The following is a 15,808-nucleotide window of genomic DNA, read 5'->3' as shown; positions in this document are numbered from 1 at the left end:
CGGCACGTTGATGCTTGTTTGTCTTCTGTCCATCAGGAGGAGCAGAGAAGAAGCAGGAGAGGAAAGACCTCCAGCTCTGGGAGACACCAGAGGTCCTTGGAGAGCAGCTGGGACGTCTGATCGATGGAGCTGAGCCTGCACACGGCCTGCGGCAGCTCCAGCCCATTAGCATGGACACACACACACACACACACACACACACACACACACACACACACACAGTCCTGATGTTGGTCATTGTCCCCTGGTCAGAGGAGGTCGTGTCATTGTTCCTGCAGCGCTGAGAGCCTGAAGCTCAGCTGCAAAGCTCTCCTCCAGCCAGGCTTTCCACAAACAGGCCGAGATCTTCGGGATCTTCTGCGCCTCCGAGGCGGCCGCGGCGCGGCTGGAGACGAGGTCTTCAGCTCAAAGGACGTTATGCTCTTTCCTATTCCATCTTCTCCTCTGGGCCGCTCCCTCAAAGGGGCCTCCAAAGCCAATCATCTGCGTCCATCTAACCTTCTCCTCTCACACCAGCCATCGTCTTGTCCTCCAAGGATCCAGCCTCAGCATCCTTCTACCCGGACCGTCACCATCCCTCCTCTGTCCGTGTCCGAACCCTCTCGGTCCGGCTTTATCTCCAGAACATCTGACATCTTCTCTGCCTGCTGTCTTCTCCTGGGCGTCTCCTAAGCAGACAATCCATCCATTCATACAGATAAACATCAGTCCTGACAGGAAACACTGCCCTGCTTTTTTTGCTAACAGATAGAGGTTGCATACACACACACACACACACACACACACACACACACACATATGGATGATGGTTCCATTAGGTCCGACGCCGGTGCGCTTGGTGACGTGAAGGTGTGCTGGGCTTCGGTGACGTCCCGCCAACGCGGCGTGGAACACGGCTTCCCGTGGATCTGGGCTGAACCCGCTTGGAAACATCTCCTCTTTTATGATTCCATCAGAAGTCCTGATGGTGGTTTTCAGCTGACTGGCTGATTTACTTATGCATGAGCGAGGCGCCATGATCTGAACTATTCATGAGTCTATTAGAGGAGGAGGACACTTCCTCCACATGATCACCATCACTCTCCCTCTGTGGCCTCAGCGCCGCTTTTATCCACAGCATGACAGAGCCCTGTGTGTGTGTGTGTGTGTGTGTGTGTGTGTGTGTGTGTGCCCCGCTAATGGGTTTGCGTCTGGTTGTGATGGAGGGTTCTGTTGAAGGGCAGGCCGGAGCGAGCCCAGCAGATGTGTCGGCGGCCCGACGCTTTGGGTTTCCGCCGCTCATTAGATGTTTGGCGAGCAGCAGATGGAGCGCACGGCCGCCGTGATTTGTGATGGCGGACAGACGGCGCGGCGGGAGGGGAGGCGGGACCGGGCCGGGGACGAGTCGGGGCCGCCGGCGGAGGACGGCGTTCATCCGGAGCGCTTCGCTCATGGAGGGGCGGCGTGGCTTCGGAGGAGGAGCCGCCGCCTGCGGAAGCCGAGGTTCCCGGTCGGATTCGCGGCGCCTGAGACGCCGCGGCCCTCGTTAACGAAGGATCAAGTATAGAAGTTATATTATTCTATCGCAGGGTTCCATCGGCCTCCAGAGCCTCCAAGCTCAGCTTCAGGAGAGACCAGGGGAGATGCAGATGCGGGATCAGCAGGAGATCATCAGCCTGCCGGCTGGGAGGACCAGCTCCAGGTCGGACCTCCAGCCTCTCAGGTCACAGGAGACCCGAGGACCATGTGTGGAATCAGCTCACCCTCAAACAGAGAACCGGGTCAGGAACCAGGCTGTCTCTTTGTGCAGAGGAACCAAAGACCTTCGGCTCCAAGAACCATCTCAGCTCCTCCTCTGAGGAGGCGTCTTCTGCTCAGAACTCCTGAGCCGTGCCCGTGAACAGATACTGCTTCTGGACCGCAGAGCATCATTTTTAAATCCGAAGGCGGTCAGATGTCTTCTCGGGACAAATCGGACAGAGGCATTGAGAAATGGAGGGACCAGGAGGTCCGAGCGCCTCCGTCCTGCTCCTCCTCACAGGGGTTTCCGGGTTCGCAGAGGAACATCTACATTCTGTCCAGAATAAGTGCGGAGTTAGCGAACGGCTGACGTGGTTCTTCACGCGGAGAAGCAGAGCAGAGAAAAGACAAAAAGCCTCCGACCATCTGATGGCCTCTGGTCCATCTTCACCTACAGCTTCACCTCCTCGGTGTCCGTGTGGTCCTCCTCTTCTTCTCCAGGGTTTGTTTGGGAGTGTGGAGCTGAAGGCGCTCCTCGGACACCGAGGAGGCTCCTTCCTGGGATCGGCCCGGAGACGGTCACTTCTCAGAAGCGAGGTCTTCGACGTTTCTGTCCTGAAACCCCGGCATCGGATTCCGACTCGGATCCCGAGGGAAGACAAAAAACACGATTTGTAAAAGAACTCACTCCTACAAAAGCCGTCTGGACAAACACCTCGGCCAGAGACTGGTTGGAGATGTGGACCGAGGGAACGAGCCGCTGGAGCTTCTCCAGCTGCTCGGCACGACTGCTCTGCTTCTGAGGTGTTTCTGAAGACCTTCTTGGGCGGCGGCGGGGCTCCACAAACTCCTGGACCTCCTGATGCACAACATCTGGAGCTAGCTTTGGAGTGAAGCACCGAGGGCACTCAAACAGGGGAGGGGTCTGTGTGTGTGTGTGTGTGTGTGTGTGTGTGTGTGTGTGTGTGCGTAAACCATCTCACACACACGTCCGTTCCAGTGTAGAGCAAGCATCCTCCTCCTGACAGGTGAGTCATCTGAGGACTTCAGCAGGCTCTGCTCCCTTAATGAGCTTTTCGTGACTTATGTATTTAGATCTTGCACACACACACACACACACACACACACACACACACACACACACACACACACACACACACACACAGTCCTTACTTCTACCCACCCTTGCATCATTCCTCATCGTTACTTATGCTCGCTCTCTGTTCCCCGTCTTCATGTTGGCCGGACTCCTTCATGTCGGCTCAGATGTGGAGTCGACGCTCCGACCGTCCCCGAGCGTCGGCTGGAAAAGCTGTGTCACGCAGACGTCTGGAGGATCACGGTGGAAAGCCAGAAGCTCACGTCCTCCACAGCATCTCGCCTCACATAGTGGAGTCGTGGTCCTCCTGTCTGGAGTGCTGAGGGTTCTGGAGTCGGAACCCTTAGAAGGTGACCTGAAAGTCCAGGCACGTGAAGCCACACGAACGGCCAGGACTTCTGATTCTGGTTTTCTCTTAAGATGACACTGTGTGTGTGTGTGTGTGTGTGTGTGTGTGTGTGTGTGTGTTGTCTGCATGATCAAGCTTTACCCAAGCAAACAGCCCTGTTTAAGATGCAAAGAAGGTGGCGGTGCAGGTATTAAAGTGAGGAGATGAAGGAGTGGAACTAATGGGCCTCAAGCTTGATTGACCTCCAGGCATCTCCTCTCCTCGTCGCCGCTCTTCTTCGCTCGCAGCGAAAGGTATTAAAAAAATCAGCTTATTTTCCAGAGTGTGATGGTTGCGGGCGACGGCGAGGGTGAATGACATCCGTCTGGAAGGTCCGTCCGATCTGGAGTCTGCGGTCGGAGAACGTTCTGTCCCGCAGACGTCCGATCGGACGTGCTTCAAACACCTTCCGGCGCCGGCCTGAGTTCCGCACGCTCTGCTTCCAGCACGCCGACCCTCGCACGCCGCCGTCCTCCAGGAAACGCAGACCACCCGCTCTTTGGGATCCGAGGTCACGGAGGTCAGAGAGGCGGCGTCCGCCGGCAACCGGCGACCACCCACTTTGCTGTAGGCGACGACCGCCGACCGCCCGCTCTCTGCAGACAACCTGGACCTGGTTGCTGTGAGAGGAGAAGATGCGGAGGAGGAGGTCAGAAGGAGGCAGATGATTGGCTTCGGAGACCCCTGAAGGGAGCAGGGGGCGGAGCCTAGCCCTGCTGTCATTGGAAGACGTCCTTCACGCGTTCACACTCACGCGTCTGGACAACGTGGGATCTCCAATGGACCCTCTGGGGATCTTCTGGCTGTGAGGCTGAAGCCGTCATGGCGGCACCGTCTCACCTCCAAAGAAGACGCCTCCTCACGCGTCCGTCCGTCCGTCCGTCCGTCCCAGAGGTCCGTCTCTGCCGGCGGAGCTCAGGTTTGAATCCGACGTCTTTCTGTCACAACAGTCGGAGCGAGGAATCGACAGAACACATCTGTCCCGCGGTGGCTCGCGCTGCTGTCGCCATGACAACGGCCTTTTCTTCCTATCTCTGGCTGCCGTGTAGCGACGGCGCACCTGTCTGGTCCTCGTCCTGGGAGGTTCTTATCAGCTTCTGACTTTGTCACTCTTTGCCAGGCGGCAGGAGGACCTGGATTCAGAGTGACAGAAAAAGCCGCGACCGCAGACGAACGGAATTCAAGGCGGACGTGAGAATTTCAGGGTTTTTGTGAAGCCGGGGAGGAATGGAAGCCCCAGGTTCTGCTGGCCTGCAGGGCTGCTGGTCCAGCTGCCGCCTTCACCGTCACTCCTGCCCACCCGTTACCCCGACATGTCCGGGTCACGGGTTGAACCGGGGCAGAAACATTCATCGTTAACGGCCCGGCTCGTCCCGGGGGGCGGAGCCTATCGCCGCGGGGGCCCGGAGGCGGGGCTCGCCCCGGATCTATCGCGGGAACGCGGGTCGACCATTCATCCGCCAGCAGAAGGCCGGATGTGCAGACGGTCAGCGAGCAGCAGGATCCGGGTCACGTCTGGAGGATTCTGGAAGTAACAGACATTTCAATCGCTCGATTCCCGGCCCGCCAAATGTCACCTCGTCACGTGTTCTGGCTCATGTTTCGCCGTTTCCTCCCTTCCCGGGACAGTGAGCGCGCCGGGACGCCATGACTCCGGCTCGCCGTGTTTGTTCTGCTTTTCATGGCGTCGCCTCAGCGTCCACAGGGCCTTCTCTGCCCCCCCCCCCCACAATCACACCACGGCCTTCTTGAGACGGTTCTCCACAGGGATACAAGGCTGGTGATCTATGAGTAACGTGCTTTGGGACGCTACTCTCGTTTCCTCTAAGGTTTGGAAAAAAACAGAATGATAAAAACAGTCGATTCCGACAGAAGGCGAGGAAGACCTCGGTGTGACTCAGCGGACGGCCGTCTGGACCCCCCCCCCGTCTGGACCCCCCCCCGTCTGGGAACACCCCCCCCCCCCGCTTACCGACGCGGCTAATCAAAGCTGATCGGCGCTAATGGGAATCCATCAGCTCGGTGATGAGCGGCTCAGGGTTGGTCCGGCGGCTACTCACACGTTGAAGAGGTTCAGGCCGATGCGGTAGAGGCGCTTGCGCATGACGTCGGTGGACAGCGTGGGCGACTTGCAGCTGGCCGGGTTCTCGCAGTGGTAGCGCGGCAGGCTGAGGATCATGGCCTGCAGGGCCTCCTTGGACGAAGCCTCGGAGGTGGAACGCGCCTCCGTGGAGGTGCTGCTGCTGCTCATCTGCTCCGAGCTGTTGTCGGCCGTCTCCGACCCGCTCCTCTTCGCTTCCAGCGGCTCCGCCGCAGGAGGGCTTCCTAGAGGCGTGGCCTCCTGTTGCGGACGAACCTGAAGGGGATCCGCCGGAGGCGCCGCCACCACGACCGCCTCCGGGCTCCGAGGGGCCGCCATTTTGTCCAAAGGGGTCAAGGGCGGCTGATCCTCCAGCGTAAGCTCTTCTTCTTCGCTCGGAGGGGGCGCGGGGAACTCCATGTCCTGATCTCCGCTTTCCAGTTCTAATTCTACAGGCGGCGGCGGGTCTTGTGGCGGGGGCGGAGGCTCCAGGGGCTCCAGGGGCTCCAGGGGCTCCAGGGGCTCTTCTGGACACTCTTTGCCTGTAGGCGGGGGCTCTTGAGGGGGGTCAGGGGGGACGGCAGCCGGAGTTGAGTTTGTGGAAGTGGAGGTGAAAGTGGTGGACACTGCCGCTTCCTGTTGGACGCAGCCGCCGCCCAGAGTGACCGAAGTGGACGACTCCACCACTGAAGATGAGACGCGGAAGTTCTGGCTGTCGATCTGCACGGTCACGTCCCGGAAGGCCATCATCAGCTTGCTAGCGCTTCTGGACAGGTCAGCGGGGTCGATCGCGCCTTGATGGATCGTCGCCTGTCCCGCTCCGCCCGCCTCTCCTCCGCCAGCTCCCGCCGCCGCCGCCGCCGCCGCCGCGGCCGCCGCCGCGTTGAAGGAATCGGCAGTAAACTGATAAGCGCCACCTTCTTGCAGAGAACACATGGTTTTCAGGCTCCAGTTGCTGAGCGCGTCGTCGATGGACTTGGCCAGTGACTGGACCTGCTCGGTGAAGGAGTCCTCCAGGTCGGTCAGATTGCCGCCGACGGTGGCGGGGAGGGACGGCGAGCGCACCAGCGGGATGCCTGCCAAGTGACAGCCTTCGGCCAGCGCCCGCTCAGCGGAGAAGCCCTCCGTGTTCTGGACGCGCACCTTGCGCATGGAGATGCGGCGAGGCAGTCGACTCTCCAGCAGGGAATTGCGGATCTTCTCAAAGTTCTTGCTGAGCTGGTACTGGCGGAAGGCGGTCTGGATCTTGCATGCGGCGCGGCGGGAGATGAGGTGTCCGCCGTATTTGTGTTCTAGCATTTCGATCTAGGAGAAGAAAAGGGGACAGACAGAGAAGGGCGTCACTGCCGAGCGCAAAGAAACGCAAAGAAAACATCACAAAAGGTCGACCGCGGCGCCGGGAGAGACAGGAAGCAGGAACGGGTTCGTCGACATCTACGAGGACTGGCGTGAAGATGAGGCCGCGGAGAAGCGAGTAGCCGTACGTCCAGAGAAGCCTTATTTCCCCAGATCTGCCACGTTCAGCTCGTCCCTTCTCTGATACAAAGCTAATTCCACTTTCCCGGTGGCCTTGTGATGGGCGGCTCTTTGAAATCCACGGCGTTTTGTTGGAACTCGGAGGTGCGGGAGACACGGGAGAGTAAGCGCTGACTCATGACAATTGGACAAACTGTTCATTTCCCCGGCAAATAGAACTCATGATCTGCGCAAATTCCACAGAGAGATCTTCGGCGCGTCTTTAAATCATCCGAAACCGAACGAGCCATTAATCTCGCCTGTGAAAAGCTGCCGGAATTGTGTGGGAAATAGAGATGTAATGCAACCGTCCCCGTCTGGCAGCGGCTCAAACACCAGATGAAGCCTCTCCTCTCTCCGTCTCCCAGAACAATCGGGGTGAGGGTATCTGTGGAAGTACCGGCGAAGAGCTCTTATCTTCTCCAGTCAGATTGTGAGCGTCGTCTTCAAATCCCTCTCGTTTTAGCGAATCAATGAATCAATGGAGATGGTTTCCGAGGGCCTCCGCCCGAGCTACCTCCGCATCTTTTCAAATTCCGTCGCCTCCGACGATTTCTATAGAAATAGGATCTGTGAGTCTTGGAGGCGGCTCCTCCAGGCTCGGCGCCGGAGAGCGGCGATGACTGCGAGCTCCGCTGACGGCCGAGAAGTTCGGCTTCCCCCAGACGGTCCATCTGACACTTTCTGCCCGAAATCTCCCGCCTGATATTTCCCGAAAAAGTCGTCCGGCCGTGTTTGAACCTGCGCGCCGACGGGCCGCGACGCCTCCGGCCCTCGCTATTCACGCCGAGCGCTCGCTTTGGACCAGACGCGGCCCTCGCGCTGTCATTGGACAAAGGGAACGGCACACAAAAGTGTTTCGAAAAGTGGAACGACACTGGAAAGCCATCATATCGACTCCATTTCCATTCCACTGCCGGGCCTCTGCGAGCAAAGGAAGACGTACGGAAGAATATCGAGTTCCTGACAACGCCGGGTTTTTAATTCCCTGCCGTGGTGGAGCATCTCACCGTCAGCTCCCGAACGCTTGTTGAGCTGCGGCCGAGCGGCGCTGAAATCTGCATCGGCCTTGACGGGACGCGTGGCAACGGCACGCTCTGTCTTATCAGCATCAACGCCGCTCCAAAGGAGAGGACTTGGTGTTGTTAGTATTCTTCTTGTAGAGTTTGTTCCTGCCTCATTTTGCAGAAAAGAAAACCAAAACAAGAAAAAGCGTCCCTCATCACATCAGATTCTCTGCGGAGTTCCAAAGCAGAGGTGCCCTTGGACGGGAAATAAAGAGCCATCAGAGCCGTCAGGACTGATTAAATGTGGCAGCTGAGCTTGTTTGTTTTGCGGTCGGCGTAAGCTGGGTCAGGGATGATGAATAAAGCATTTGGGTCACGTTGCTTTCTTTAACCGACTGCCTGTCCGGTGCACTCGGAATTACAGCTGGAACATGATGGATGAGGAGGAAGGGAGGGAAGAGGTGGGAAAGTAGGTTAAAACCAGCGACGGATCAGGACGGTTCACGGGCGGGCCGGCGTCCATGACGGAGGCCGGGAGACCAAAGACGGACGGACGGCGTGCGAAGACGCCGGACCGGTGGAGAACCTCCACGGAGCGCCAGCGACACCGCTGCGCTCCACCCTCACCTCGTGCGGTTCAACCACAAGCTGAACTCCTGCTCCTTTTGTTTTGAAAGAAGAAACTACGCCGGTCCGAACGTGGCCCCAAAAATTGAGCTCCGGCCCCGAGGCTCTGGGGTCCACAGCCTTTCTGCTGGACGTCGGTGAAACTGGACCGATGCAAACTGTCGCAGAGCAAATTTCCTGCAAAGGAAACTCTGTCCTCCCTGGACTCGTTTCGGTTTGAAAAGCTGCGTCCGGAGCCGGGCTCCGGGCTCCGGGCTCCGGGCTCCGGGCTCCGGGCTCCGGGCTCTGGGCGGCGCCGAAGAACCGTCAGATCAAGAAGTCCGGAAGATCGGCGGCAGGCGGCTCCGTCCCAGAACACCTGCTGTCAGCGGGAAACCCAAAGACCTGCGGCGACTTGGAGAACAGGCGTGGCCGTCCACGTTAGAAAAACAAACGGCGTGGAAAGAGTCCATCGCCGTGGACCGTCTGACCACATAGAAGATGGAATGCGTGCGATGAAGGACTCCAGGCCACGCCGTCCTCCTGGCGGTCCTGGCCGGTCCTCGTGCACACACAGCGCACGGCCCGGCCAGCTTCCCCACCATATATTTGACCGCTCTGTTTGATCTTCTGTCACATTTTGCTCCTGGATTGTTGGATTTCCTTGATCCTTTGCGAATGCAGAACAAACTCGGGCACGGCGCTTCCCTGCTGCTCTGGACCGGAGCCATTCCGGTCTTCCTCCCTCAGACTGAACGTAGCAAACACTCTCATTTGGCCCGAGGCCGCGGAGGCTCGGAGCTGACGGCTGCTTTCAGGCAGAAGGTGAAACTGAGAACTAAAGTCCTGGTGGAGCGACGCTCTGCCGAGACGTCCGGCCGGAGTCGCCCGCAATGATATCAAACCGAGATTAGCGCTTCCATACGGTTAACCTTCTCCTGGCTCAGCGGGCTCGCCTGCAAGGTAACCCTCCGGTCGGAAGGGTGCGCACGTTTGACCCGTGCACGTGCATGCAGTACGTGCACAGAGCCCGGCCCGAAGTCGTCCTCGCCACTGCGCTGACTCACGGAGCGGAAATGACTCACGGACGCCGGCGGCGTCACGGCGGCTCGCTGGATGTCACAAGCTGCAGAAATCAGGGGCAAAAAACGCAAAGCTATGATTATTAGCTCCGCGCACGGAGTCTCAGTGCGCGGAAACATCTGCATGATTAATGTGACGATTATATAACGGCAGGAACTGGGACGCCGCCGAGGCTGCGCCACCCGGAGAAAGTGATCCCGGAGGTGAAGGAGGTTTGATGCCACAATGGGACAGGGAGCTGTTTCCGTCCTCAGAGGCTCCTCAGAGGCCACCGACCCCAAGGACACACAACCTGGATCAAACATCTGCATGATTACACTGATTGGGCGTCACGACCACGCCTTGTGCACGGTGGTGGAACGCCGCTTCGGGAGGAGGTGACCTCCAGGCTACGGCTGCTTCGAGAGAAGTCTTAACTTCGGCCGAGCCGCCGGTGGCTTGGACGGACCGGAGTTCACGGCTCCTTCGCTTGCCGTCGCTGAGAAGGTGCAGAGACTTCCTATTTCTTCTCGAGGTAATCTGGAGCCTCCAAATCAAGCGCAAAGCTGCTCAGGCATCCGTCGGATACAAAATGGAGGCGCCGCCGCCGCCGTGCCGGTTCGGCCCGAGGCCGTATATCCCCGGTTTCTATAAATGTACAGGAATATATGAAGGCGAAGCCAAGATGAAGTGGAGTCAACAGAAGTTTCTGGGCGTGAGTGACGATCTCCCTCCGGACCTCTCGGTTCCTCCACAAATCACTTCTCTCCACTGGGCTCCCCGGGGACATCCAAGGCTTTGCCAGAGTCCCGTTAAAATCAGATAAAGAGCTGAATTTATCTCGGGGAAAAGTCAAAACCCTACGTGGTCTCGTCAACACTTTCCCTGAGCCTCCTGAGCCGCCCCACAACCACGGCGGAAATTCCAAGATCTTTGACCACAATACGGCCCGAGGAGCTTTCTCAATGATTTGCCCGCATTTTGAAAGTACCGCTTGGAATCTGGGCCTTTGAGCAAGATGGATGGACAGGCTGGAGAAAAGTCATCACAAGAGCATCGAGCAGGTGGAAAGGAAAGGAAAGGAAAGGAAAGGAAAGGAAAGGAAAGGAAAGGAAAGGAAAGGAAAGGAAAGGTGGAGAAGATGGAGATGAGAGCAGCCATAGTGTCTTTGGAGACACTGAGAAGAGGTGAAGATGTGGAAGTTCCTCTAAGGGAGCTGGGCGGAGAAGATCAGGGAGGAGGCCATCATCAGAGAGACAGCACATGGTAGATGTTCTGGAGATAAAGTCACATGGAGATGGTTTGGACGTGGACAGAGGAGGGATGGAGAAGATCTGTGGAGAAGGAGGCTGAGGTTGGAAGAGGTCTAGTGGAAGTCCAGAGGAGGTGGATGAGAGGTTAGATGGTGTGAGGGGAGAGGGTGAGATGGAGGCAGATGATTGGCTGCGGAAGCAGACAGAGAAGTTTGGATTCCCAGAGACACATTTAACACCTTGATCTCCTGACCTCCTGCCCACTTGGACAACCGCGCTGCTTCCCTCCTGTTTCAGCCAAAGACCTGCAGGACTCGTGTGTCGTCCCAAACCTTCTCCTCTCCACGCCACCTCTCACCCTCCTCCACAAATTCAACTTTCAGATGTTACTCGGGCTCAGCGGGATGAAGCTCCACTTCCTGTCAGGAAGGAGCTGCTCGGACCCGCTCTGCAGATTCTGCTCGCCGAGAGAAGACCTGTTGAAGGTGCGTCCGGTAAACATCAGCCGCCCAAATCTCTGCTTCTCAAGACAAAGGTGGAGGTCGAACCCAAGAGAGGCTCGCTCCCTTGGTCCATGCCGAAGTTCAGATCTTCATACTTTTTGTGTTTGGCGAATGCGGCGCTCGTCCTCCGACAACACAATTAATCCCATCATCAATAATTAGGATTGTTTTTCCTGCGCAAGATAAAGATGTGGGACACAACGATCTCCAACTCCCAACACAAATATATGACTGCGACGGCGTTTATTCATGTCCAACCGCTCCTTCTCTGATTTATTCAGCTGCTCATTCAGAAAAAGGCGCCGCGGTTTCCATCCGCCCATCATCACGCGTATCGGAATGACTGAAAGGTCTGGAAGTCACAGCCGCACCATCACACGCTACCATGGGCGTTGGTGAGGAGGACGCTGAAGAGCCTGACTGGGAATACAAACAAGTGCTTGCGGACTTCAGGCCTCACGTGTCGTCCTTAAAGCGTTACCGTGCTCGTCGGGAAGAAGAAGAAGAAGAAGAAGAAGAAGAAGAAGAAGAAGAAGAAGAAGAATAAGAAGAAGAAGAAGAAGAAGAAGAAGAAGAAGAAGAAGAAGAAGAAGAAGACTCTTTTAGTGGCCCTGACACTTTTCTCCAGCCTCTCCATCGCTGTGGACTGTCCTCAACTCTTCCTCCTTCTTCATCCCTTCATCCCTTTACCGGCGCAGATCAGTCTTACGGGTCAAGGCGGCCCGGCTGTACCGAGAGGAGATCCATCGGGACGATACGTTCCTGGACGAGAAGAAGGTAGAAGGGGCGGGGCTTCCGGAAGCGACGTGAGCCGAGCTTCGGCAGGCCGGAGCACGAAGGACGTTCGGACTTCTGCCGGGTCAGAAGGCTCGCCGGTCTTCACGGCCGGGTTCTGTCGGCCTGGTTCTGTGGACCCGCCTTGCCAGAAGGTGGGTAACGGCCATTCATAAATGGGACGCTCTGAGCAGGTGGTGTGCAGGTGACGCACCGAAAGGCTCGCCTTTCTAGTCTCGGCGAGAAGGAAGGAAAATGCTGCTTTCACCGACTTCACTTTGCCTTGATGTTCACTTTGACCTGCTGACCGACGGCCCGGGATCTTCAGCGGAAGGTGACGTCCGTCTGGATGGTAAACTACGACCGACCGGGTCCGACGGAGGAAACCCGATCGCCTTCCGGCCCAAATCAATACGTCGGCGAGCTTCCGCCGGTCTAATTTCCTCGGCCGGTTTGTGAGGATCTGCGTCGCGACCTCTCCGCTCGAGAGGCTCGAGAGGCTCGAGAAGATCGACGCGACCGCTTCGTATCAATCCGACATCGGCGCATCATGGCGGACTCTTCTGCTTCCTTACCTGGTCGGGCCGTGTGACGAGGACAGCAAAATGACTGATGGCTCTGGGAGTGGAGATGATGATGATGATGATGATGATGACGATGATGATGCAATGATGTCATGGAGCTGACGGACAGCGTGACGACAGAAAACGACAACAAACAGCGGTGACGGCGCGCCGGCCGTACGGCTTCTCCGCGCCGTCACCGAGCCGCAGCGCACGACCGCGGAGCGTCGGCTCGGCCCCTGGAAGGAGGTGAGACAGGAGACAGTCAGACGCCGGCGGCCTTCGCCGAGACGGGACGTCGGGACTTTTTACCGTCCGCCTCTCCTGAACCGCGAGGACCTCGGCGGAGTCGTGGCCGAACACCACGATCAGCTTGGTGAACGCGCCGGACTCCGGCGGCGGCGCTGGAGGGGAGGGGGGGAGGGGAGGTGGGGGTGGCGATGCGGTGATGGGTCTGGACGCCATGTCGGGGTGAATGACGGCACGGTGACGATGCGGTCATGACGGCAGAGCGAGCAGTTTGACGGTCCAAACTTTCCGGCGAGAAACAAACGGGCCGAAGGGAGGTCCGCTCGTTCCTCCGAGCCCAAGCTTCTCCACGTCGGACCGAAACGATCCGAAGACACGAAAAGGCGCGCGCCCTCCCGTCCGCCCCGGCACTGCCCTACCTGCTTGTTTTTCAGGTCGAGCGAGAGCTCATAGTCGGAGGCGGCAGAGTGCGAGCCGGCCCCGTTGCGCTGCACCCTCAAGGGCGAGGCCGTGTGGTGCAGGCTGGCTCTCCGCCCCGCCCCGCCTCCTTTAGCTCCTCCCCCTTCTTCCTCCTCCTCTTCGGGCGGCGGCTCGGCCCGGGGCGCCTCCTCGGCCTCTTGCAAACTCTTCGCCTCATGGTCTTGTGTCTTGGGCATCTCTTGCTGCCGAGCTCCCTGCGCCGCTTCCTCCGTCGCAGCTTCGGCTTGGATCTGGGGCTCCGGCACCGCCTCCGGCGCCGGCTCCAATATTAACACCGGCGCCGGTTCCGGTTCAGGCACCGGCTCCGACATTAGCACCACTACCGGCACCGGCACCGGCACCGGCTCCGGCTCCGCCTCCGGCTCTGCCTCCTGCTCCGGCTCAGGCTGCGGCTGCAGCTCCGGCTCCGGCTCCGGCTCCGGCTCCGGCTCCGGCTCCGGCTCCGGCGTGGGCTGGGGCTTCGCTCGGGGCGGAGGCTCGTCTTCGGGTCGGGGCCGGGGTTCGGACCGGGGCTGCGGCGGCGGAAACTGTGGCCGAGCCTCTTGCTGCTGTTGCCGTGGCTGCGGATGCGGTTGTTGTTGCGGTTGTTGCTGCCGTGACTGGGCCTCACTCTGCGGCTCCCCCTCTCCTCCTTTCCCTTCCTCCCCCACAGACGATTCCGGAGAAAGGGCATCGCTGCAGAAAGGAGGAGAAAATGCAGAGTGAGGTTGCTACTGGATCCGTGGCGAGCTCTGACCTCTTCTCCGGGCCGTGCGGGTCAGCGGTAAGACGGCGACCCTTCTTCAAATTCTCCCGTTGGGCGGTCTAACTGCTCTGACGTGTTGCCTGCTGCTCGTCTACGCTCTCCAACACAAGGTAAGAAGGCAGAGACACAGACAAGCTGAGAAACCCACAGTGCACAAAATCAAAAAGAGATGTGTCCGGTGCAGCGGCATCGTCAGAGGGTGAGAGGAAACAACAACAACGGCGGCAGCCAATAGTGACACACACGCACACACACACACACACACACACACACACACACACACACACACACGGGTGCACGTTGGGGACGTTCATGCAGCTACAGAACAATACAAACGTCTTCTCCCGGACGCAGTGTGTTTGTATATCGCCTAATAGTTGCATGGGCAAGTGTTTCTGCAGGAGATGGAATCCGTGTCAACGCGACGTCCGGATGTCGGCCGTCAGAAGGCCGTCGTCTCCTCACGCACGACCAAAGGTACGCCGACCGGAAAGATAGCTCTTAATGTTAGCACCGCGGACGGCTAATGCACAATGAGAGAACCGCCGACGCTTCGGGAAGATCGAGCGTCGGCCGTCCGAGGTGCCGACGGGGCCGATCTCCGTGCATGGACTTGTTTTCCCCTCCACACTTCAGCGTGATGCTGGAATCCCCCAAAGAACTTGTTTCCAGAGTCGACAGGTTGTCATTCTCCACGCCTCTTTGCACAACAATCGTCCCCGCCGCCCGCCGACCTGCCTGCTTCAGGAATCTTTCTGATTTCGGTTTACATTTCTCGACCAGCCGTCACTCGCACTAGCACTAGCACTAGCACTAGCACTAGCACTAGCACTAGCACTAGCACTAGCACTACAGGCAACTGCTAATGCATCTCTCTCACATGCACACACACACACACACACCTGGATTTGCCGTGGGCCCCATTCCCAGGGCGGCCATGTGTTCAGCCTCCAGTCTGCGCTCTCATCTGCGCCACCAGATCATCACAAACACCAGACAAGTTGCGGTCCACCTGACGGCCGCTCGTTGGCGTCGTGTCTTTTTGTGACGTGAGCGGCGTGTTGCTATGGCGCACCCGCCCGTGCGTGGCACTCCAGCGCAGCCCGAGTGAGCGTGCCCGTCTCCATGGAGACAGGGACCTTCCATCGCGGGCTTCTTTCCCATGTTGTTCCATCGGTCCGGCTCCGCAGACCTTCTCCCCCTTAAACCCGCCAAACCCCGCCGCCGCAGCGCCGGCGCTCCTCCGGACCTCGGGAACTGACGCTCGGCCAATGAACCGCGAGGAGTTCTCGGCGTGGTCGTGGCTCGGGGAGCCGGCGCAGACGGGTACCTGTTAGCACGTGAGCATGCTAACGTGCAGACAAGGGGCTGCCGTACAGAAAACCCAGAATTAAAGGGTCTCAGCGTTTACACATGACTACACCTGCCGCCGCTCACACAGCGATGGGGCGGCGCTGGACGCGAGGAGCGACGGGGGTTCGGCGTCTGAGGAAACTCTGGGGTGCAGACAGGAGGAGGCGGGATCTCAAACACCAACCGTCCAATTGACGGCAACGACCTGACAAGAGTGTCTGCTTTCACCTCAACATGCAACTCCAACGCTCACCGCTGAAAAGGATTCCTTTCAGAAGTGAGGACAGTATGAATGTTACCTCTTCTGCCTTTCGCACCCCACAGCCAATCATCTGCCTCCCTCTAACCCACAGCCAATCAGCTGCCTCCTTCTAACCCACAGCCAATCATCTGCCTCCATCTAACCCACAGC

General features: G+C 58.5%; 1 protein-coding gene across 2 annotated transcripts in view; it reads right to left on the bottom strand.

The window, feature by feature from the left end:
- iqsec3a (IQ motif and Sec7 domain ArfGEF 3a) overlaps positions 1-15,808 on the bottom strand; it is a 76,646-nt gene that overhangs the window by 23,470 nt on the left and 37,368 nt on the right. For both annotated transcript variants that reach the window (XM_086147328.1, XM_086147329.1), the window contains exons 3-4: positions 13,238-13,973; positions 5,267-6,591 (exon numbers count right to left, since the gene is read on the bottom strand). In XM_086147328.1, the coding sequence (XP_086003454.1) occupies positions 5,267-6,591; positions 13,238-13,973 (2,061 nt within the window). The remainder of the gene's footprint in view (positions 1-5,266; positions 6,592-13,237; positions 13,974-15,808) is intronic.

Source organism: Fistularia commersonii, chromosome 5 (assembly GCF_037954325.1).
Source record: "Fistularia commersonii isolate RoL2024-O1a breed Wild chromosome 5, RoL_Fcom_v1.0, whole genome shotgun sequence".
Taxonomy (NCBI): Eukaryota; Metazoa; Chordata; class Actinopteri; order Syngnathiformes; family Fistulariidae; genus Fistularia; species Fistularia commersonii.
Note: the sequence above shows the minus strand (reverse complement) of the source record. Positions and strands in the feature narration are given on the sequence as shown.